At 47.1% G+C, this 24,564-nt stretch overlaps 3 protein-coding genes across 3 annotated transcripts in view; all 3 read right to left on the bottom strand.

Annotated features, from left to right (window-relative positions):
* LOC129137416 (nuclear pore complex-interacting protein family member B8-like) lies at positions 1-20,542 on the bottom strand. The gene is made up of 8 exons (XM_054669110.2): positions 20,454-20,542; positions 20,144-20,230; positions 10,363-10,545; positions 6,602-6,701; positions 6,294-6,438; positions 2,152-2,212; positions 2,007-2,042; positions 1-656 (listed from the first exon to the last, which is right to left on the bottom strand). Exons 1-8 carry the CDS (start codon positions 20,508-20,510, stop codon positions 66-68), a joined length of 1,260 nt encoding a protein of 419 aa, XP_054525085.1. The 5' UTR covers positions 20,511-20,542; the 3' UTR covers positions 1-65.
* The window catches only part of LOC129135256 (eukaryotic translation initiation factor 3 subunit C-like), a 43,342-nt gene continuing 36,844 nt past the window's right edge, over positions 18,067-24,564 (bottom strand). The window contains exons 19-20 of the transcript XR_010152320.1: positions 20,543-20,640; positions 18,067-20,301 (exon numbers count right to left, since the gene is read on the bottom strand). The gene's annotated coding sequence lies outside the window, so the exon portion shown is untranslated. The remainder of the gene's footprint in view (positions 20,302-20,542; positions 20,641-24,564) is intronic.
* On the bottom strand, positions 20,477-23,683 carry LOC101057162 (uncharacterized). The gene is made up of 3 exons (XM_063796325.1): positions 23,623-23,683; positions 21,814-22,675; positions 20,477-20,542 (listed from the first exon to the last, which is right to left on the bottom strand). The coding sequence occupies exons 1-3, from the start codon at positions 23,681-23,683 to the stop codon at positions 20,521-20,523; spliced, it is 945 nt and encodes a 314-aa protein (XP_063652395.1). The 3' UTR covers positions 20,477-20,520.

The following is a 24,564-nucleotide window of genomic DNA, read 5'->3' on the forward strand; positions in this document are numbered from 1 at the left end:
TTTATTTTATTTTTATATTATTTATTTATTCTTTGTTAGTTTGTTTTTGGAGTGTGGGTTTTGTTTTATTTTTTGATTTTTTTCTTTTTTTCGACCCACGGATTTATTCTTATTGCCCAGGCTTGAGTGCAATGGCGTGTTCTCAGCTTACTCAACCTCCGCCTCTTGGGGTTCAGTGATTGTTCCACCTCATCCACCCTCCACCTCTTGGGTTTGGGTGGTTTTTCCGCCTCGGCCTCCTGAGTAGCTAAGGGAGGAGTCTTGAGATTATCATCCACTGAGGCTGGAAGAGGAGAGGGTGGAAGAGGGATAAGGAGACACTCGTTCAGATTATCATCCACTGAGGGTGGAAGAGGAGAGGGTGGAAGAGGGATAAGGAGACACTCGTTCAGATTATCATCCACTGAGGGTGGAAGAGGAGAGGGTGGAAGTGGAGCAAGAGGACACTCCTTGATATTATCATCCACTGAGGGTGGAAGGGGACGATGGAGACATTCGGGAGGTGTCTTGAGGCTCAGGGAGTTATCCGTTATAGAACGTTGTTGAGTTGGAGGAGGTGGCTGGCGGCCCATCCTGTTTTTTAAAGTTTCAGCTGTGAGGTAGGGCCAGTGGGGCAATCCTGAAGAATGACGATGCTCCGCTGCCGCCATTCTGACCTGTAGGGCCGAAGAAGGGAATGTTTTCACACATATTCATTTGATGGACAAAATTACCGCCACCAACAGGGTCTGCACCTTCTGTTGCTGGTGATAGATTTTTGCACCTTTCCATCCTCCAGGTTTCAAAATAGCAGTATCAGTGTCATAATATCACCCTTCCACTGAGTACTGCCAACAGCTGGGGAGTAAAGAAAAGTCATTGGGACACACTGTTGTCTCCACATGCCACTGTGTCTGTCTGCAAACGTAGGCAGGCTGGGGTCCTGCCCCAGGGAAGACAGAGTCATAACAGAGTAATAAAGAAGCATGTTTGAGACACAGGAGTGTCTATGTCCATCCTCATTCCTCCCTCACAGCCATCACCAGAGCATGTTTCTTGCACCAGGTCAACAGACAGTAAGAGAGGCATGAAAAGCCCATTGTCCACACATGTTGCAGCTTCCTTTTGGAGAATGTTTTCCAGGCCTTTTATGTTCTGTCTCTGATTCTCAGAACTCTGCAAGGTCAGTGTGACCACCCTGCTCCAAATCTAAGAAAACAGAGGTTTCCAGAGGAACGAGAAATTGTGCCCAGGGTCACACAGCTTGCAAGAGGCAGAGTGGAAGTTGATTCCAGCTCTGCCTGCAGGACCCTCTCACTTCCCCTCTGTTTCCCTTCTTGACAAAGGATCTTCTTCACTCTGGAGGTGCCACCCATGAGAACAAAGAGCTCTGGAGAGATGTGGATTCCTGAAGAGCTGCAGGGGAACTGGGAGAGGGTTTTCTGACAGAACAATCTTACCTCAAGAAGTCAGTTAGGCATGGCTGTAATATTTCTTTTCACTCCCAGGTAATACCAAATTGTAAGTGCACTAGGACATAAAGAATACTTTTGTCCATGGAAAAATGAGGTGGGAATTCTAAACAAAGCAAGTTTTAAAACTGTGTTTCACTTCAAGTGTACAAGTCCCGTCACGTGTAATCATAGGACTCGGCAGCTTTTGAAGGTACAGAGGCCGCACAAGAACCAGCTTAGCTGAGCATCATTTAAGGCCTTCATTTGGAATTGTCCCTGTGGGTAATAAGTTACATTCACTCTTCACTAATTAACAGTCAGGGCCCATTTGCTATTACAAATATGGAACCTCTGACACTTTGAATATTAGATCAGGGGCCCCACTGGGTGGGGATGAAGGTGTTTTTGCACAACATGGTTACCAACAGGGATGGGACTGTGATGCTTGTAGGCAGCCTTTCTCTCTGCCATCTCCCTCTGCAGGGCTTGAGCACAGAGCTGTAGGGAGAAAAATGTATCCATGTCCTGACCTGGCAGACTATGTTCAAAAGCAAGGAAAACAAACAAACTTACCCAGTTGCAAAGAGGCTTTCTTGCAGAAGGGGGGATCTGAAAAAGCCAACACATGAGAAATTGAATGTTGAGAGAGTCTAAGAGCCGTGGCATCATCTGCATCAGCACTGAACTATCCTGCAACTGCGGGGAGGAAGCTCCTTACTTTGCATTTGTGGTAGTCCTCTGCCCGCCGCCACAACTCTTGCGCACGTTGAAACATTTTCCTATGGATTACAATCACTTTCATCAGATAAAGCACCACTTTCAGGATGATTTTAAATAATCTGCCATATTTCTGTTATCCTCACAACTGTACCCTTACACAATCTATCTCTACCTAGAAAATGTATTTCAGATGGCTATAAGAGTACAGTCTGAGCCGGTCGCGGTGGCTGACGCCTGTAGTCCCAGCACTCTGGGAGGGCGAGGCGGATGGATCACGAGGTCAGGAGATTGAGACCATCCTGGCTAATACGGTGAAACCCCATCTCTACTAAAAATACCAAAGATTAGCCGGGCGTGGTGGCAGGCACCTGTAATCCCAGCTACTCGGGAGGCTGAGGCAGGGGAATCACTTGAACCTGGGAGGCGGAGGTTGCAGTGAGCCAAGATCACGTCATTGCACTCCAGCCTGGGTGACACAGCCAGACTCCATCTCAGAAAAACAAAAACAAAAAAACTGTACGGTCTGATCCAAACTGTTGCTATATTGATTCCTCCTCTTGCTTACTGCCTGCTGACTTCTGAGATGATAGTTTCCTTCCCCATTCTCAGTATATCCCTAATTCATCCTTCATTGAGCATCTTTTATCATAAAGCTGTATTCTCTTTGTATTAATATCCTTACCGTGTTTCACAGGGCAGAAACAGCTGGGCTTATAAACAGGCATAGTCCTTTTGAAGGATGTGGTTGATCCTACAACAACACACTTTCCTAAGGATGACAACAACTCACCCCACCCCTAGAATGGCTGGTATGAACCGAGTTTCCACACAGTCTAGCTGGCAATGGGGTCAGGAGACGTTTTGCTACTTCACATCTTTTGGTCACTGGTAAATATTAAGGTACTTTGTTTTCTGTTTTGTGAACTCTCTCTCTCTCTCACGATATGTCTTCTGACCATTTGTTTCTATTTCTGCATTTACTGGGTCTAAACACTGTACAAAGGTTAAAAACAACACTCCAATGGGCGTTTCCCAAGAGGGTGGGGTTCAGTTTCTGAACTCACTTGTAGGTGTGTATTTCTTTCATATCCAATTTCCCATTTTCCTCTGCCTCTGATACCTGCCTCTCCTTTTCTGCGTGCTCACATTCTTTCATGCTTAGTTTCCTCAGATTAGAAGGGAGAGAAATGCACACACATGATCCACCAGCCCGTGTGGGATCCCCTCTGCCCTTCTGGCATCTGAAGGCTGTGATTCAAAGATCCCCCCTGCAACCTTCCCAGAAATGAACCAACTGATTCTCACAACCAAAGGGAGAATTGACACCTCCCATTGAGGGACAAAAAAAAGTCACACTCTGGCCTGCTGGCAAGTCACCTGTCATTTCCAGCTCATCTTCATAGTTCCATAGTTAGTCCTATTCTTTAGTAAATATAAAGACTATTAAAAGCTTCTATGAGGTGCACTATGTGTGTCTCTGGGGTCAGTCTTGTGCTTGACACAGCGAAAGCTCATTTTAGTTCAGTGTGAAAAACCAGACCTCACCAATTCATCACAACTAACTCCATCGGAAGCAGAGGATTGCTCCTCATCTGACTCCTCCTGTGTGAGACCTGATTCTCAGTCAGAGGCTGATGCCGGAACTGAGACCATCAGCCATAGAGAGATCCTTCCAGAATATGGTGTCATTAACCCCGCAGTTCACTACTGCACTTTGCCATGATTCAGGACTGGAACTCTTGTCATCGACTTTAAAGATCCTGGTTGAGAGAAAAGGCAATCTGAATGCTGGGCGCATCTATTGAATTAGAAATGGTCGGAATGGCTCCTAAGTCAGGGTGTTATGTCCTGAAAATAGGTGACAATGGCAAACCATCCACCCTGGTGTTGACTGACTTTAACAAGGTTCAGTTCACAGAGATTGAGGGCAGAAAAAGGAAATGGCCTAAAAAGGGTAAGTTTGCTGTGTTGCCCTCACACCACTTGATTCATGGTCCTGATCCTAAGGATCTCACCTGATACTTGGTTTTATAGGAAGGATGTGTAAAATTCCCAGAACGCTAGGAAACAGGGACAAAAACACTTCAAAGAGAAAGTTAATGAACTTGTTTCTGACCACAGGGCATCCTTCAGCACATGCTGTCTGGAGTGGCCTCCAACAAGGAGTGTGTGGTGAGGTGCTGAGAATGCAATGGGAGCAGGGTCCTGTCCCCACGCTAAAGAAGCTCACAGTTTAATGCAAATGAGAAGCCAGTGAGGACATCACTACTCCTGCTGTGCACTTGGGAACTAGAAACACAAAACCTGACTCTGGAGGGAAGCTAAGGAAGCATTCTACTCTTGAGTTGACATAAGTGCATCTGAAGCTTCTGATCTCCGATGAGAACAATGGGGGACACCAAACAGAATATAAAACTCATGATTGAATACATCAAATTGCTAACATGGCAGTAAACAGACATGAGGTGAAGATGGAGAAGAAGGAAACCCAGGACGAAAGTCAGCCTCGCATTTGGAACCCATTTCCCTGAGTTTCATTGCTGAATTCCAGAAGGAACTACTGAGATGCAAAGAAGCACAGCAGCTTTTGCACACATGCATGGGATTAGATGGAAAACAAGTGGATTGAGGGTCTGCCAATGAAAGCGACCCATACTGAAGTCCACTGGCTCTGGTTGAGACCCAGAAGAGTCATGCATCAGAATAAAGGTGGACAGAAAATACCCTGGCCTTTGTAGGGACTGAGCCTGCACCGATGACCTCAATTGCCGCCTGTATGGAGGACCCCTGACCATCCCCCAGAAGTAGACTCCCATCTCTTCTGCAGCAAGATAACATGCTACTAGGCCTCAATTCATTGCTAAATATTTTTTAACAACTATCTCACATTTAACAAAAAAAGATCAGTCATATGGCAGCAAAATACAATGTAATATGACCAAAACATGAAAGACTGTGAAAATGAATCTGGAGGTGACCCAAGCATTGAATTCAACAATCCAGGCTGGGTGCGGTGGCTCACACTGGGAGGCTGAGGTAGGCAGATCACCTGAGGTCAGGAGTTCAAGACTAGCCTGGCCAACATGGTGAACCCCTGTCTCTACTAAAAATACAAAAATCGGGCCGGGCACGGTGGCTCACGCCTGTAATCCCAGCACATTGGGAGGCCGAGGTGTGCGGATCATGATATCAGGAGTTCTAGACCAGCTTGGCCAATATGGTGAAACCCCGCCTCTACTAAAAATACAAAAATTATCCGGGCATGGTGGCATATGCCTGTAGTCCCAGCTACTCAAGAGGCTGAGGGATAAGCATCGCTTGAACCTGGGAGGTGGAGGTTGCAGTGAGCCAAGATCATGCCACTGCACTCTAGCCTGGGTGACAGAGTGAGACTCTGTCTCAAAAAAAAAAAAAAAAAAAAAAAAAAAAAATTGGCCAAATGTGCTGGCACACACCTGTAATCCAAGCTACTCAGGAAGCTGAGGCAGAATTGCTTCAAACTGGGAGCAGAGGTTGCAGTGAGCCAAGATTGCACCATAGCACTCCAGCCTGGGCGACAGAGCGAGACTCTATCTCAAAATTAAAAAAAAAAAAAAAAGGCTGGCTGTGGTGGCTCACGCCTCTAATCCCAGCACTTTGGGAGGCTGAGGCAGGTGGATTACCTGAGGTCAGAAGTTCGAGACCAGCCTGGACAACATGGTGAAACCCCATCTCTAGTAAAAATACAAAAATTAGCTGGGCGTGGTGGTGGGCACCGGTAATCCCAGCTACTTGGGAGGCTGAGGCAGGAGAATTGCTTGAACCCAAAAGGCAGTGAGCCGAGATTTTGCCATTGCACTACAGCCTGGGCAACAACAGCAAAGCTCCATCTCAGGAAAAAAAAAAAAAAAAAAAGACAGAGAAAGGAAAACCAATGCCAGTACTAGCAACTCCTCTTCCCCCGAAAAAATGACAAACAAGAATGTAGGAAGGGAAAGGAATTATACAGCTTAAACTAATGAAGCAGAAAGGACAAACTCAATTTTGAACCCACTGAATGTGCCACAAATATTGTAGAAAATATTCTCAAGGACTTTACAGTTGTCTACTTTGATTGGCACATGGTTCATACAACAGTATTTGTGTCAAGGCACATCTTACTGTTTTCTGGCGGTCTTCCTCTTTCCATTGATTTTGTCATGATGGTTGATTTTCGTTGTCACCTTCCTCTTATGGATTTTAGCTCTAAATTTTCTTTCCACATTTCTCCATGGAGTAATGACGTCTTTCAGGCCAATTTTATTTCCTGGAAAGGAAGAAACTCTTTTCTTTGTGTGCATACAAATGGACCTCAGCCCTTGGTGAGAGTGAGGAGAAGAGAAGGTGAGAAACCTGAGGGCAAGAAGCTGTTCTTTCCCTTTCCAGGGCAAACTCATTTCCACACTATGGGGACTCCAACAGAGCCATACCTTCCTGTCTACGTCGGTTGGACCTCCAGGCTCTCTGCTGTACATCCGTGGATCCATCATGTCCATTTCGAGAACAGAAGATAGTCTTCAGGAAAGACACCTAGGAAATAATAATATAAGAATGACGGCTGGGCACGGTGGCTCATGCGTATAATCCTAGTACTTTGGGAGGCCAAGGCAGGTGGATCACGGGGTCAGGAGTTCAAGACCAGCCTGGCCAAGATGGTGAAACCCCGTCTCTACTAAAAATACAAAAATTAGCTGGGCATGGCAGCGGGCGCCCGTAATCCGAGCTACTCGGGAGGCTGAGGCAGAGAACCGTTTGAAGCTGGGAGGCGGAGGTTGCAGTGAGCCGAGATCACACCACTGCACTCCAGCCTGAGCGACAGAATGAGACTCTGTCTCACACACACACACACACACACACACACACACACACACACACACACAAGAATGACATGAGGCTGGCACGGTGGCTCACTCCTGTAATCCCAGCACTTTGGGAGGCCGAGGCAGGCGGATCACCTGAGGTCGGGAGTTTGAGACCAGCCTCACCAACATGGAGAAATGCTGTCTCTGCTAAAAATACAAAATTAGCCAGGCATGGTGGTGCATGCCTGTAATCCCAGCTATTCGGGAGGCTGAGGCAGGAGAATCACTTGAACCCAGCAGGAAAAGGTTGTGGTGAGCTGAGATTGTGCCATTGCACTCCAACCTGGGCAACAAAATTGAAACTCTGTCTCAAAAAAAAAAAAAAAATAGGCCAGGTGCGGTAGCTCACGCCTGTAATCCCAGCACTTTGGGAGGCTGAGGCGGGTGAATCACAAGGTCAAGAGATGGAGACCATCCCGGGCAACATGGTGAAACCCCATCTCTACTAAAAATACAAAAATTAGCTGAGCATGGTGATGCACGCCTGTAGTCCCAGCTACTCGGGAGGCTGAGGCAGGAGAACTGCTTGAACCCAGGAGGCAGAGGTTGCAGTGAGCCAAGATCCCACCACTGCACTCCAGCCTGGTGACAGAGTGAGACTCCGTCTCAAAAAAAAAAAAAAAAAAAAAAAAAAAAAAAAAAAAAAAAAAAAATGACATGAATATACTTCACACAACTGGACTGTACACTTCAACATGGTTAGATGGTTATTATCATCTTATAAGTATTTTACCACAGGTTAACATGTTTCACAACTTGAAAAGGAAGTAATTACCTTCAGCTCTCTGAGTTCTAGAATTTGTAACATTTCACCCCCTGCTCCTTCCTGATCTGCACTGGAGCATCTTCCTTCTGTCCCTGCTCTACTCAGAGTTCACTTTCTTTCCCTCACATCAGCTTCATTGAGGCTGGTTTGAACTTAACGCAAAACGTTCTCACTAATGACTGAATTCCCACCAAGATTTCCATATTATCACAGTATGCTTTTAATCTTCTAAGATATTAAATATTTGTTCTCATCATAGTGAAAATGCAATGCAAATCCCATCTCAGATGTGGGTCAGATACCTATGAATCTCCTGAGGTAGTCATTGAAATGACTTTTTTCTTGAGATGGAGTGTCACTCTCAACCATGCTGAAGTGCAGTGGCGCTACCTTGGCTCACGGCAACCTCCACCTCCCAGATTCAAGCGATTCTTGTGCCTCGGCCTCCCAAGTAGCTGGGATTACAGGTGCCTGCTACCATGCCTGGCTAATTTTTGTCTTTTCAGTAGAGATGGGGTTTCACCATGTTGGCCCATCTGGTCTTGAACTCCTGACCTCAAGTGATCCACCTGCCTCAGCCTCCCAAAGTGCTGGGATTACAGGCATGAGCCACCACACCTGGCCTGAAATAGTATCTTTCAAATTCTTTGTAGAATTTGTTTTTTCCTGATTTCTGCACATAGGATAAAAAAAAAAAAATCATGTACTAGGATTTTGAGAGAAGCAATGGGTAATCTAAAAAGATGAAAAGAGCAACCACGTCAATCCCACAACTACTGCTACATTTCATAGGAAAGGTAGCTGGCCCAGTTTGGAGCTAGGAGAAATGTTAAACACATGAAGAAATGACAAGCAAAGAAATGCCATCACGCATGAATGCTTCATGGCACCCATGATGTCCCTGCTTAGGAGGTAATGGCATAGATGACTAGATGACAAGGACAAAGATGAGAGGTGCGAAGTTGTCCAAGTCCAACAGCTCAACTGAACTTTCCTAAATGGAATTGTTAAAAAGTGGTAAATTTAACAACTTCCCCTGGCTCACGTGGTGGCTCACGCTTGTAATCCCAGCACTTTGGGAGGCTGAGGCGGGTGGATCATTTGAGGTTGGGTTTTGAGACTAGCCTGGCCAACATGGTAAAACCCCGACTCTACTAAAAATACAAAAATTAGCTGGGCATGGTGGTGGGCACCTGTAATCCCAGCTACTTGAGAGGCTGAGGCAGGGGAATCGCTTGAAGCCAGGAGGTGGAGGTTGCAGTGAGCCGAGATCACACCATTATACTCCAGCCTGGGCAACAGAGGGAGACTCATCTCGGGGGTGAGAAAAGAAAAAAAAAAAAAAAAAAAAAAAAGCTTCCTCCAATTTATACCGAAAATTCTCTGTTCAGGACTAAGTGGCATAGAGAATGTTAAATGTGCCTAGATATCTTCATAACTCATATTTTTTCTGTTTTCTACATATCTTGAAAGGCAGTGCCAAATGACGTGTAATTATCTAGGTGGTTAAACTGAAACATACTTCCTCTTCCCTTGAATATAAAAAAGCATTGTGGTATTAGTACTTTTATCTTGGATCATTGTTCAGAAGGAGGTTCAGCCCCCAGACGACCACATTTTTACTGTCATGAATGGCAAGACAAAATGTAGAGCTCAACTTACCCAAAGGAAAAAAGGCTCAAAAGACAAATTATGGCACAACTTAGCAGCCAAATTCTTACCAAGTACAGACTTTTGACATACTGATCTCTCTCCAGTTGCAAGTGGGAACATGCACTTTGAATGATGTCATTCAAAATTACCCTGCCCAGACACACTTTTCATTGATTCTCTTGGAGGGCAGTTCTAAGAGATTCTCTGGGGCTTTCTCTGCATCATGAGATGCAGTGCAGTTCTGCCCTTCACCTTCCGGCAGTTTGTCACCTCGTCCCTATGACCTCAGAGGAACTTTGTCTCAGGCCAATTGTTTGTTCCTTGGCCTCTTTCATTTCCCCTAAAAATCATTTGCTGCCCCTCTAAATGGCCTACATCTCCATCTATCTCCCTCTCCCCTCAGAAGAGGGTGCTCTTTAAGCATCAACCATCTGGCCCTTCTAGCAGTCTCATTTTTCAGCTGGTTCCCATGTTTATGCCTGTTCTATGTTTTTCTTCTCCTGTTAAGCTGTCTGTTGTCAGCTCATTTCTGCAGTGAATCTTCAGAGAGGAGATTGGAAGCTTTCCTTCCACCCATACGATAGAACTATAAAGCAGAAGAGTTTAGAAAGAATTTCCTATTTAAGTGACGAAACCTCATACTCCATTTGTGATAAATAGCACAAAGGTTAAAAAAACTTATTTTTGACCAAAAGCTCTGTTGACATTCTATTAAACAAACACTGACCTATTTAATTTTCATAATGTAAATGGCAGACATTTTCATAATTCTTATGCTAATAAATCATTTCCCTGATTGTTTGGGTAAAACCACATATTCATAATGAAGTCCAGAAATGTGAATTGTTTTATATAATTTATTCTTATTTGTGATTATAAGTATACCTCTACAGAAAGTTAGTATACTCACACAAAGGTAATTTGTGCAGAAGAGAATGGTAAATGTGTAAGGTCTCAGAAACCCAATAATGATAATTATCAAATTATCCAATTTTTGTGGAGATGGGGTTTTGCCATGTTGGCCAGGGTGGTCTCGAACTCCTCCACAAAAGTCAGTCTCACGATGACGATAGACAGCCAGAGTATTGATAACCTGGAATAATAATAGTTGAAATAATGAAAAGGTCAATGACACCGACAATATTTCACTCAGAAAGAATCATCCTTAGAAACCGTCAACCTCCTCCAAAAGGTAACCACATCCCTCAGATATCACCGTGGGATTCCACTGCTACAAAAAAGAACAGAAGTTACAAGTCTCATGTTTTTCAGATGGCTGGTAGTGTTTTTAGGCATTGCAAATCTGGGGTGCTGTCTTTCTTGGTATAAAGCAGGGATATCCAATCTTTTGACTTCCCTGCCTATATTAAAAGAAGCAAAGCTGTCTTGAGCCACACATAACATACACTAACACTAACAATAGCTGATGATCTAAAAAAAAAACTCTTTTTTTTTTTTTTTTTTTGGAGACAGAGTTCCGCTCCACTCAGTCGCCCAGGCTGGAGTGCAGTGGTGCAATCTCAGCTCACTGCAACCGCCAGCTCCTGGGCTCAAGCCATTCTCCTCCCTCAGCCTCCCGAGTAGCTGAGATTACAGGTCTCTGCCACCATGCCCGACTAATTTTTGTATTTTTAGTAGAGATGAGGTTTCACCATGTTGGCCAGTCTGGCCTTGAACTCCTGACAGGCGATCTGCCTGCCTCGGCCTCCCAAAGTGCTGGGATTACAGGTGTGAGCCACCGTGCCCAGCCATTTGTTTTTGTTTTTGTTTGGTGTTTTGTTTTTGAGATGGGGTCTCACTCTGTCACCCACGCTGGAGTGCAGTGGCGTGCTCTCGGCTCACTGCAACCTCTGCCTCTCAGGTTCAAGTGATTCTCCTGCCTCAGCCTCCTGAGTAGCTGGGAGTACAGGTGCCTGACAATGCACTCAGCAAATTTTTGTATTTTTTGTGGAGATGGGGTTTTGCCATGTTGGCCAGGGTGGTCTCGAACTCCTGACCTCAGGTAATCTGCCCGCCTCAGCCTCCCAAAGTGCTGGGATTACAGGCATGAGCCACTGTACCTGGCCAAAATCTCCTAATGTTTTAAGAAAGTTTACAAATTTGTGTTGAACTGCATTCAAAACTGTCCTGGGCCACATGCAGCCCGTCACTCATGGCTAAGACAAGCTAAGTATAAAGTAATTATCTTTTCTTTTTGTTTGGAGACAAAGTCTTGCTCTGTCACCCAGGCTAGATTGCAGTGGCATGATCTCAGCTCACTGCAACCTCCGCCTCCCGGGTTCAAGCGATTCTCCTGCCTCAGCTACTGAGTAACTGGGATTACAGGCGCCTGCCACCGCACTCGGCTAATTTTTGTATTTTTAGTACAAACAGGGTTTCACCATCTTGGCCAGGCTGGTCTCCAACTCCTGACCTCATGATCCACCTGCCTCGGCCTCCCAAAGTGCTGGGAATACAGGTGTGAGCCACTGCACCTGGCCAGTAGTTATCTTTTCTTTAAAGTTATTTACTTGTTTTTTAAATTGATGTATAACATTGGATGCATTTATTATATATCACATGGTAAAAGAATCCCTCTAAATAATACTTCTCTCTTGGATTATATGAATCTTTGTCATTTAAAGCTCAGCATGAGTTAAAAAAAAAATACAATGAAGAGATTACTTCATTCACAAATAAGGATCAAATTTTAGTGCTTAAAAATTAACAAGGTGGGCCGGGCGTGGTGGCTCACGCCTGCAATCCCAGCACTTTGGGAAGCCGAGGTGGGTGGACCACGAGATCAGGAGATTGAGACCATCCTAGCTAACACGGTGAAACCCATCTCTACTAAAATTACAAAAAATTAGCAGGGCATGGTGGCACGCGCCTATAGTTCCAGCTACTTGGGAGGCTGAGGCAGAAGAATCACTTGAACCCGGGAGGCAGAGGTTGCAGTGAGCCGAGATCGCACCACTGCACTTCAGCCTGGGTGACAGAGCGAGACTATGTCTCAAAAAAAAATTACCAAGGCGGAGATCATGAAAATGGCATGAATAGTGTGGGATTTCTCTAAGATTGTTGATATTAATTCCATTAGACTCTTATGTGAGTGAAGATGAAGACTTCCCCTAAGTTCAGACAGCTTGTGATAACATTTCTACATCGATTCCTCAGGATTTAACTATATATTCTTGAAAACATCTCAATTTTAAATGTTTCTTTCAAGATGGTGAATTAAACAGAGATAGCCCTTCATCAGGTTGAACTCAGCATATGCTGTGTCTGAAATGGAAATGATGGAGTTAGAGAACCATACAACAATGGTAGTGATTTCAGAAACATGGTGTTAAGCAGAACAAAGCAGACACAAAAGAGTACCTATGGCATGGCATGCATCTGTATACCTGAAATTCCAGAATAAGCAAGCTAACCTATGATAAGAAAGAGACTGGCTGGGAAGAGTGAGAGTTCACTTTCTGGGGTGACATGATAGTGTAGATCTTGGCTGGGCACGGTGGTTCACGCCTGTAATCCCAACGCCTTGGGAGGCTGAGGCGGGCGGATCACCTGAGGTCGGGAGTTCAAAACCAGCCTGACCAACATGGAGAAACCCTATCTCTACTAAAAATACAAAATTAGCTGGGAGTGGTGGCACATGTCTGTAATCCCAGCCTCTCGGGAGGCTGAGGCAGGAGAATCGCTCGAACCTGGGAAGCAGAGGTTGTGGTGAGCTGATATTGCCCCATTGCACTCCAGCCTGGGCAACAAGGGAGAAACTGTCTCAAAAAAATAAATAAATAAATAAAATAATGTAGATCTTGAAAGGGGGTTGGTTTATGCTGGTGTATGTACTTTCCAAAGTTAGTAAACTGACACTTAAGGTTATATATTTTGGCCAGGCGCGGTGGCTCACGCCTGTAATCCCAGCACTGGGAGGCTGAGGCAGGCAGATCACGAGGTCAAGAGATGGAGACCATCCTGGCGAACATGGTGAAACCCCGTCTGTACTAAAAATACAAAAATTAGCCAGGTGTGGTGGCCTACTAAAAATACAAAAATTAGCCAGACGTTGTAATCTGAGCTACTCAGGAGGCTGAGGCAGGACAATTGCTTGAACCCCGGAAGCGGAGGTTGCAGTGAGCCGAGATCTTGCCACTGCACTCCAGCCTGGGCGACAGAGTGAGACTCTAAGAAAAAAAAAAAAGAAGTCATCAAACCAGATGACACAAATCAAATGACATTTCACTTTGTTTTGGTCCATTTTGTTTGTTAGAGACAAGAGTGCAGCGGGGCCATCTCGGCTCACTGCAACATCCAGCTCCTGGGCCCAAGCGATCCTCCCACCTCAGCCTCTCCAGTAACAGGGATAACAGGTACGCACCACCAGGCCCAACTAATCTTTTTTGGAATTTTTTGTAGAGATGGGGTTTCGCTATGATGCCCTGGCTACTCTTCAACTCCTGGACTCGAGTGATCTGCCCACCTCGGCCCCCTAAAGTGCTGGGATTACAGGCCTGAGCTGTGTAATTTCATGCCGCGTGACACAGCCCAGTAAAACGGAAGAAACCCCGCGGGTCCAGCGTCTACTCACAGGGGTGGGATGATGGCTGATAAATCCCAGCAGGAGCCAAAAGAGGAGCCACCACCGCAGCCGCAGCCGCATGTCCTGGTCCTTTCAGGGCGCCCTGAGGCGGCCAGGACAGAGGTGGAGGTGGCTTAGGGCAGGGGGGAGGGAAGGGGACGGGGACCGGGGCCGGATCTGAGTTGGGGAGGGGGAGGGGGAGGGGAAGGGGAGGGGAAGGGGGGAAGGGAAGGGAAAGGAGGAGAAGGGGGCTGTTGGGCACCTGGAGGAGGTGGAGGAGGAGGACGAGGAGAAGAAGAAAGGGGTCTGGGAAAGGATCCGGTTCAAATTAAGTTCTCAAGCGCTGGTGGAAGGTTTAGCTACAGGTCACGGAGAAGATCAGGGAAGCAACAGGACACGCGGGGCAAGGGAGCGTGAGGCTTAGGAGCAATTAGAGGGAGACAAAAAGGTTCTGCTATCCACCAAACCTTCTTCGGTCTGGGCCCTCCCTTGGCAACCCTGGGGCTTTATACTCCCTCTCCACCAATCCCTGATGACCCCGGTGGTGCCTCACAATGGACAACGCCAAGTAGCGCCCGCATCATTCCAATGACCCCTCCCCCATCTCAGTCTCCCACACTCCTCGCAAGGACAGGTCCTCTCTGGAACCTTCACAAACCTGATTTCTGGTCCTCCCCAACCAGCTCCCTGTCCCTGCTTCTGGGCGCTCCTTCCTTCCTGAGCTCCCAGGGTTCCTCAAGGTCACTTTTGGCGACAAAACATAAAAAACAAATGATGGCAGGATGGCAGGAAGAACCTCATACCCAAGCAGGGTGCCAGGTTTTACAGCCTCCGCTCAGCCATTCATATCCTAAGCAACAAAACATCAGCAGGATGCGGAAGGTCCCGATAGTAAACCATCTCCATCACATCCATGTAGCCATCCGTCCATCAACCTGTATCTCAGGAACAAATGTAGATACATTCATTTTAAGCATGCATGGTACATTTACAAAAATTAACCTGACTTATTTTGTTCCAGCAAATCTCAATATATTTGAGAGCAATCAAATCACACAGCATGTTTCTGATCATATAACTGTGCTAGAAGTCAATGATTAAAAGCTAATTCAAAATTATTATTTGCTTGGAAATTCAAAGTGCCCTTAGAAGACATAAACATAAGAAAGAATCCAAAATGAAACAAGATTGCCTTTCAACTCAATGATAAGATCGTAACATGGCAATAAAATGTCTCCCTCTGGCCTGGGAATTCCTCTTTGTGCCACAAGGTTGTGTGATCGCAAATCACCCCTAACCCACCTAGACATTTTAACATCCGAAACCGAGTGATGATGTCCTTATCTATATCATCTTACTGCCTGTGTGTGTGGACTTTAAATTCTGAACCGAAATGAGGGGGAGAAAACCAAGTTGACTTTCATGATTGACCTCTCAGGGATGTCCAAGGAATCTGTGCATTTCAAGAAACAAAGTTCATCAGCTTCTCTCCTAAGGTATTTGCCCACAATACCCAGAGGGCTTGGCAGCATCATGTGTGATGGGTGGGGAGCTCCAAGCAGGTGGGCAGGACCCAGGGGCCTGGTGACCAGGACAGACCCCCACTGTCCATCACCTTTCCTGGCCCTGTCCTCTGCTAAACTTCCCACAGGCCTTCTGCCCGATCACACAGAGTATGCCCAAACTCTCTCAGGCCTCTGGCAGCTGAAAACCACTGCTTTAAATCCCTTTACCATTTACTATGACATAAGGTTATTGTAAACAGGAAACATTCTATTGATGCTACAAATGGAAAGCCAATGCCTTTACCATAAATAGAAAAACAACCCTAAGAAGCAAGGAAAACAAAAACAAAACAGAGGCTGGGTGTGGTGGCTCACGCCTGTAATCCCAGCACTTTGGGAGGCCGAGGTGGGCGGATCACAAGGTCAGGAGTTCCAGACCAGCCTGGCCAATATGGTGAAACCCTGTCTCTAATAAAATACAAAAATTAGCCGGGTGTGGTGGTGGGTGCCTGTAGTCCCACCTACTTGGGAGGCTGAGGCAGGAGAATAGTTTGAACCCGGGAGGCAGAGTCTGCAGTGAGCCGAGATTGCACCACTGCACTCCAGCCTAGGCGACAGAGCGAGACTCTGTCTCAAAAACAGCAACAACTACAAACAAACAAAAAATAGGGTTAACAAAAGTATGGAATTCAATTCTTTTTATATGCTGCAGCCATGTTCCGGCCCTAGATTTGGCTGGGCATGGTGGCTCACGCCTGTAATCCCAGCACTTTGGGAGGCTGAGGCAGGTGGATCACGAGGTTAGGAGTTCGAGACCAGCCTGACCAACATGGTGAAACCCCGTCTCTACTAAAAATACAAAAATTAGCCAGGCATGGTGGCACACGCCTGTAATCCCAGCTACTCAGGAGGCTGAGGCAGGACAATCCCTTGGACCCGGGAGGCGGAGGTTGCAGTGAGCCGAGATCGTACCATTGCACTCCAGCCTGGGTGACAGAATGGAATGAGATTCTGTCTCAAAAAAAAAAAAAAAAAAAAAGAAGCCCTAGATTTCGGTTGTGTTGGTTGTAAAAGGAGAGACCAAGTAAGTGGGGGTTGAAGTCAGATTAGAGCAAAAGTGAATGGCAGAGAGTAGTATAATGTCCATGAAGGGCTGCTAGAGTCGCCGTGATCATAGCCCAAGCAGAGACAGGGAAAGGAAGATGTGAGCAGAGTTTAGGGTCTCGAACAATGGAGGTTATTCGTGCAGCCCAGGAAAGGCTCCCCAAAGCCAGGATCAACCTCCCTTGCAGGCAGTCCCTCATGGAGGCATGGCCAGGCACCTTAGATTTGAGACCAGCTATGTTGCTGCTGACCAGCTGTGTGACCCTGGGCTGGTTTCCTTCCATACAATGGGAGTGCCAATGGCTGCATGCATGCAAAGACCGTCTGAGGATAGAAGGAAGCAATCTGTTGAGCACCCATGTACCTGAGTGTCATCACCTCCGAAGGGCATCCTTCGTTCCAGAGCTGGCACCTTGGAAGGCCCTTGGTCACTGAAGGCAGTGATGATGGTAACAGCAGTAAATCATCATTTACGGCTGATGAGGGAAGGCCAGGGGTAGGGCTCCTAGGTCCTGGATAAGAATGAGGGTCTGGGCACTCCTGGGGACAGCTGAGTGGTAGGACTCCTCGGTCCCCAGGGGGCAGGTCCATCTTCAGTGGCATTGGGCCTAGGCTGGGATGCTGAGTTATCCACTGGAGCATCAGCAGTACAGGCAGGCACAGAGGCAGTGGATCCATCGGAGGTGGCAGGTGTAGGATCATCTGGTGAGCAAGTAGAGTCACCAAGCCTGGCTGACCACTACCCCCACTACCCCCACTATCCCCACAGACGATGCCCTGTCCCTTGCCTCATGCTCCGGCAGGGTACAGGCTCGCACCTGGGGCCTCATGGAGCATCTCTCTAAGACCTCTGTGTCCTGGTCATTGAATGGGCACTTGAGTCACCCAGGGCCATTGGAACAAAGAGGAAGAATCAGGCCCCACCATGTTTTGGGAGAGTGTTTAGCACAGGAAAATGCACAGAATACATGCACGACATGGGGGCACTGTCAGTGTGGGAGCAATAGTTTGCAACCTCCAGCCCTAATCTGAGCACTCTCACCTGTGCAATCTGAAAGGAACAGGAGACTTGCAGGAAAAATAGTGCCTGGATTTAACTTAAAGGAACTAAAATGTTGGAATTTTTACTCTTGATATCCTTCCAAATCAACTCTCTCAATGTTCCCATCCTCAAAACTATCATATGGGGTAACTGAGGCAGTCAGAGATTTACTGACTCAATGTCACTCAGTTGATTCTGAGTTCACTGCTGATTACATCTGACCAAACTGCTTTTTCTGAAGTCTACTCCGTTTCATCATGCTGGTGATGATTTTGTGCAGCTCTGAGACAAACTCCACCTGGCTGAGGATAAAGCAAATCTGCGGTGACTTAGTCCTCCTGTCATTTCCCATCAGTTCCCCACTCTCCTCCTCTGCCCCTCCACAGTCTCCCATGCAGGCTGACACCATATGACGGCCTTAATGGAGTCCACCGAGTATTTCAGGTTCTCTCCTGGGCCACTTGAAAGTGGATGTACCCATGGGATTTGCTTTGACCCAAGAGATGTGAGTGGAAGTGAAGCGTGTCACCTCGAGGCAAAAGAGTTGGGAGCCATTGAGACTGGCCACCCTCTCCTTCATCTCTTAGAGCAGCTGACAGCTCCCATATGGAGGCTGCTCCTTTATTCTCGTGGCAGGATGAGGGCATGTGGGGCACAGGGCACAGGAGAGCCATGGAGGATGTGCAGCATGGGCAGGAAAAGAGCCTTCAGTGGTGTACATTTCCATCGTTTGGGGCTGTTTCTTACCTACAGTGATACCTAGCCCATCCTAGCAGGCATGCACCATCTACCCCACGCTCTGTGATGCAGACTAGCCTGCCGTCAGAACATGAACTGGTGGTCAGACACACGTAGGTTTCAGTTCCAGCTCTGCCTCTTATTGACTGTAACCTCAGGCCTAACTTTCAGTCTCTGAGCCTCAGTTTCAACTCTGTAAAATGAGGTGGCTATACCATCTCAGGTTGCAGAGAGAATTAAATGAAATATAAGTGCATGTAGAGCATTGAACCCAGGGCCTGGCACACACAGTGAGTACTCAATGTTAGCCATGTAGCTTCATGATGCATACTGATTGTCAATATTCAGACAATCCAGTAAAGTATTACCAAAAATAAAAGTAAACTTATTTGCATATGTATTCTTTCAATCTTTATTTTTAAACAGGGTAAAACTATGCATATTCTTTCATAGCCAGTGTTTTTCTCTTCATAGTATATTGTTAAAATAATTTTATCTTGGACCGGGTGCAGTGGCTCACACCTATAGTCCCAGCACTTTGGGAGGCCACGGTGGGCAGATTACGAGGTCAGGAGTTGACACGAGCCTGGCCAATATGGTGAAACCCCATCTCTACTAAGAATACAAAAATTAGCTGGGCATGATGGTGCACACCTGTAGTCCCAGCTACTCAGAGGCTGAGGCAGAGGAATTGCTTGAACCTGGGAGATGGAGGTTGCAGTGAGCCAAGATTGTGCCACTGCACTCCAGCCTGGGCGACAGAGTGAAACTCTGTCTCTCTCTCTATATATATATGTGTGTGTGTGTGTGTGTGTGTGTGTGTATCTATATAAATCTCAAAAATAAAAGATCATTTTTGAGATTATCATTTTAAAAGACAAGATAATGTTCAACTTAATGACTAATTTAATTATTACTATTGGACTTTTTGTAGACTGCACAGAGCATTCAAAACAAATGAAGGAGAATAAAAAATATGTATTACATGTTGTAAAATAAATGTGATGTGGTTAATTCTTTTATTCAAAATTATAGAACATATATATGTACTATAGAATGTATTTCTTATTATGAGTCATGTTAAAAAGTAGTTTAGAAGCTGTTGATTTGAATTTCCTTTTCAAATTTTGCAGGATAATTTTTTTTTTTTTTTGACAGAGTCTCGCTCTGTCGCACAGTCTGGAGTGCAATGGCGTGATCTCGGCCCACTAAAACCTCCACCTCCTGAATCTAAGCAATTCTCCTGTCTCAGCCTCCTGAGTAGCTGGGACTACAGGCTCACACCACCATGCCCGGCTAATTTTTGTATTTTTAGTAGGGACGAGGTTTTGCCATATTGGTCAGGCTGGTCTCGAAGTCCTGGCCTCAGGTGATCCACCAGCCTCAGCCTCCCAAAATGCTGGGATTACAGGCATGAGTCACCACGCCCAGCCTAAACTTGGCAAGATAATAAATAACCTTTTTAAGTGTCGTTGGGCACTTGTCTGGTTGTTTTTCTTTAGGTTACCATGCCAGCAATGATTCCTTTTGAGTTTCTGACAGAAGATAGTGGTTTTCATCCAAATAAGTCAACTACTCTACCCCACCCCTAAGCCACTTGTATGGAAAGAAAAAGAGGAAGAAGCCAGTACTGTGACTGCGTAAGCTTCCCCCAGCATCACCCGCTATGAGATGTGTGGCAGCTGAGACCCGGGAACTGCTCAAGGGCACCAGGCCCCATCTGTCTGCACTCACTCACCTTCCTCAGGTACTCGCATGGGCATGTCACTGACTTTACGTGCTGCTGCAGCTCCTTGGTGAGCTGGCCCTGGTCATGGGACAGGAACTGTGGGGTCAGGACAATAGAGAGCTTCACCATTTGCAGAATGAGAACAGAGGCTCATGATGATTGCCAACCTATTAGATAATTTAAAAAAAAATTGTTGAATGAGTGGAAAAACAAGGTGATGTTTGAGTCTATAGTGGTCAAGGGCTTCAGAAAAGGACAGAACCAAGTTCAAATTCCTGTACTTTGAATTTCTACTTCATGCCATGCAAAATTACTTTACCCCTTTTAACCTCAGTTTTCTTCTGTGTGAAACAGGAACAATAGTTTCATTCGTCATTCAGTTTCTCTCAAGGTTTCACGAGATCATACCTATAAAACATCCAAGTCATTTAAATGTATCATCATTTCTGTCATAATTAGTGGGATCCATTTCACCATTATTGGATATACAGTTCTGTGCCTGAAACCTACAAAAAAAGAAAATGTTAAGTCTAAAAAGCATTAGTGATTTCTCATTTTTATATTATTAATTATAACCCTATTTAATCACACAAGGCCTTGTCCGTGGCAGGTGCTCAATAAACACTTGTCGAATCAATGCATGTGGGCTCTGCAGCCACACTGTTTAGATTCTATTCTGCCTCCACCACTTATCAGCTGTGTGATCTGGGTAAGATAATTCACCTCTTTATGTCTGCACTTCCCTCTCCATAAACTATATATAATGAGAATCCTTAGCTCATTCAGTTGTGGTGAGGGGTGAATGATTTGGCACACAATCCCAGCTACTCGGGAGGCTGAGGCATGAGAATCGCTTGAACCTGGGAGGCAGAGGTTGCAGTGAGCCAAAATTGTGCCACTGCACTCCAGCCTGGGCGAGACTGAGACTGTGTCTCAGAAATAAAAATAAAAATAAACAAAAATCAATGAACTAAAAACCAATTTCTAGTGGTTTCTAATAAGGAAAAAATGGTTCAAAAAACTGCCAAGCAAGATCAAGCAAAACAAAAAAATCTATTAAGATAATGTTTTTATAACTCGTATTTAAAACATTGTTGATTCATTCTTTATTTTTATTTTGAGACGGAGTCTCACTCTGTCACCCAGGCTGGAGTGCAGTGGCAGGATCTCCGCTCAGTTCAAGCGATTCTCCTGCCTCACCCTCCCGAGTAGCTGGGATTACAGGCGCCCGCCACCACGCCCAGCTAGTTTTTGTATTTGTAGCAGAGACCGGGGTTTCACCATGTTGGCCAGGCTGATCTCCAACTCTCGATTTCAGGTGATCACCCCCTGCCTGGGCCTCCCAAAGTGCTGGGATTACAGGCTTGAGCAGCCACGCCTGGCCCTTGTTTTGTTTTCTAGATTGAAGAAAGGTTTTTCTCAGAAGTTATCTAGAATTTACACCGATTTGGTAAAGCACACTTTTGTGAACAAAGGTGGGTGGAAGCGTTTGTTTTTCCTCCCTATTTGATCCTTCTAAAATTTGGAAACTATTCATAAATATTCTTATTTTCATGTACATATGTTCTCTTTATAAGCAGGCTACAATCAGAAAGATTGGTTATATTATCAAGGCTTTGACTGAAACATCCTATTTAAGAACATGCAGAAAATTCCTGGCTTTGAGTTTGCAGCCTTACGTTACAGTCAGGGGGAAACTGTCACTCCCCGCAGGCCTGAGAACCTTAGAGCTTTTCGGGGAGCAACTTGGCAAGGGGGGGTCCCAGCAGCTGCTCGCGGGCAGGAACCATGGGGCACAGCCCCGGGCGACCCTCGGGCCGGCGGGGGCCTTCCGCTTCCTGGCGTCTTTCTTCCCCGCCCCGCCGGCTGCTGGGGAAGCGGCGGGCGCCCAGTGCCTGGAGGTCGCTCCCTCGCCTCCTCTGGCTGCGGGAAAGGAGAGGCGGCGGCGGCCGGAGCAGGGTGGGCGGCCTGAGTCGAGAGCCCGGCCGGCCCCCGCGAGGAATATGGCGACCTGCGGCGACCGGAGCAGCAGCGGCGTCAGTTGCTGCACCGCCGACTTCTCGGAGCAGCGAAAGCGACTCGCGAGAAGATGCCGCCAAGTGGAACCCGGGCCCTGCGGCCCTGGGAGGGGGCAGCAGCGACACAGCCATGAAGCCCCGGGCGGGGCGCTGGGCGCCAACGAGCGCCACGGCAACCTCCAGACGGCGCCACAGCAACCTCTAGGCAGTGCCCACACCAGCCTACAGGTGGCGCGCCTCGCACTGCACCTGCCGCGGCCGCCCCAGGGTGTGAACTGCGCTGTCAGCAGGGCCGCGCTGACCCGGGCGGCCCAGGCCCGCAGCAGCCGAGGAGCCCAGGGGCACTGCCCGGGGTGACGAGAAGGAGAAGACGGTGCCCCAGAAAAAGGCAAGAGCTCAGAGCTCGGGTCCCCGTGCCAGGAATGGCCAGGAGCAGAAGATGGAGAGGTGGAGATGGAGATGGAGAAGCAGCAGGTGGGAAGGAGCGGCGCTCCACCGGTGGGGTCAACATGCGCTGGCTGAGCTTAGAGTATGAAGAGGATGAAGCAAGGCAGAAAGAGCGGAAATGAGAAGGTGCAATGACACAATGGAGCACAATGCAGAATCCAGCCCTAGGACTCCAATAAAGGCTGCGTTTAATTCCAACTCACACCCTCCCACCCCTAATCAGAGAGGATCACGGGAGAGAGAGGACCCGAGGAACACTGGAACCTGAAGGACAGGAATCTGAGGCCAAGTCTGATTGCTGGAAATTGTGGGAATCAGGAAAGGAGAAACTGAGGCAGAATGGGGGGATGGAGGGTGGTGGTGGGGGGCAGTGAGCTGGGTTAGGAAGGATTAGAAATCAGAACCTTAGGAAGGATCCAGAAAGGAACTGTCCTTAAGAAGGTGCATGCTGCGGCTGGGTACTGTGGCTCACGCCTGTAATCCCAGCACCTTGGGAGGCCGAGGCGGGCAGATCACCTGAGGTCAGGAGTTCGAGACCAGCCTGGCCAACATGGCGAAACCCCATCTCTACTAAAAATACAAAAATTAGCCAGGAGTGGTGGTGTGCACCCGTAATCCCAGCTACTTGGGAGGCTGAGGCAGGGAGAATTGCTTGAACCTGGGAGGTGGGAGTTGCAGTGAGCTGAGATCATGCCACTCCATTGCAGCCTGGGCAACAAGAATGAGATTCTGTTTCAAAAAAAAAAAAAAAAAAAAAAAAGAAGAAGGTGCATGCTGGGGATGAAGGAATGGGTTCTAAGACTCAGGGAGTGAGGGAAGGGGAGGGACAGGGGTTGGGGGTGCAGTGGGGTGCTAATGCAGCACCCAAACAGAAGAAGACTGGAGGAAAGCAGGGCCCTTCTCCTCCAACTCCAGCTGCTCCTCTGAGTCCCAGGCCACCTGCTCCTGTGTCTGCCGACCTACTGGCCTGTCTCTGAATCCTGCTGGAATGCCATTCCTCCTGATGTCTGCCCTGCCTCAGACCTTTCACTAACACCACCACCCCTACTGCCCAGGGCCCACCACCCCCACTGCCCCCGACCATAGCCTGCCCCTATCCCAGAAGCCCCTGCTTCCAGCCACATGCCCTAGGTGACCTAAAGGGGACCTGGACATGCAGGGGAAGAGGGTGCTCTTCTGGTTCCTCCTGCTTAGGTATCCCAGTCTCGCAATCATGAGTGTGAGTAAATGTTGGATATGACACAGATTCTATTTCTCAAGCTGTTTCACACTGTGGTTTACCTAACAGTGTTTTGTGGGGTCATCGATGGGGATTTGGTTCTCCCTGCAGACCAAGGACCTCAGCGCAGATTTCTTGAGCAGCCTAGAGAGGCTCTGGCCTCACCTGGCCACATCAAGTTCTGGGTCCTGCCTGCCCTGCTTGGCCCAAACACAGCAAGGGTGACAGGAGGGAAACGGGAAAATGGTGACTTTATAATATTGGAAAGGAAGGATTTCATGGCCCAGTGGAACACAACAGAGAACCCAGAAATAAATCCAGGCATTTACAGCCAGCTCATTCTGCACCGAGGCACCAAAAACATACCATGGGGAAACAGATGGTGTCTTCAATAAGTGGTGCTGGGAAAATGAGATATATCTATGTGTGAAGAATAAAACTAGACCCCTGTGCTTCACCACATATAAAAATCAAATCAAAATTAATTAAAAACTTATATGTAAGAAACTACAGGCTGGGCACTGTGGCTCACACCTGTAATCCCAGCCCAGGCCGAGGCGGGAGGATTGCCCGAGCTCAGGCGTTCAAGACCAGCCTGGCCAACATGGCGAAACCCCGTCTCTACTAAAAATACAAAAATTAGCCAGGCGTGGTAGCGCACACTTGTAATCCCAGCTACTAGGGAGGGAGGCGGAAGAATTGCTTGAACCCAAGGGGTGGAGGTTGCAGTGAGCTGGGATTGCGCC

Source organism: Pan troglodytes, chromosome 18 (genome assembly GCF_028858775.2).
Source record: "Pan troglodytes isolate AG18354 chromosome 18, NHGRI_mPanTro3-v2.0_pri, whole genome shotgun sequence".
Lineage (NCBI taxonomy): Eukaryota > Metazoa > Chordata > Mammalia > Primates > Hominidae > Pan > Pan troglodytes.

Bases quoted from the DNA above. Each gene is read 5' to 3' on its own strand.
- LOC101057162 (XM_063796325.1), bottom strand. From the start codon at position 23,683: ATGGTCGGGGGCAGTGGGGGTGGTGGGCCCTGGGCAGTAGGGGTGGTG. The intron at 22,676-23,622 runs GTCTGAGGCAGG...TCATACTCTAAG, and splicing joins GGTGGTGGTGTTAGTGAAAG to CTCAGCCAGCGCATGTTGAC. The intron at 20,543-21,813 runs GTAAGGCTGCAA...GATGTTTTATAG, and splicing joins AGTTTCCCCCTGACTGTAAC to GTATGATCTCGTGAAACCTT.
- LOC129137416 (XM_054669110.2), bottom strand. From the start codon at position 20,510: ATGACGAATGAAACTATTGTTCCTGTTTCACACAGAAGAAAACTGAGG. The intron at 6,702-10,362 runs GTGAGTATACTA...ATTATTTCCTAG, and splicing joins TCTGCACAAATTACCTTTGT to GTGTCTTTCCTGAAGACTAT. The intron at 657-2,006 runs GTAAGTTTGTTT...TCGGCCCTACAG, and splicing joins GAAAGCCTCTTTGCAACTGG to GTCAGAATGGCGGCAGCGGA.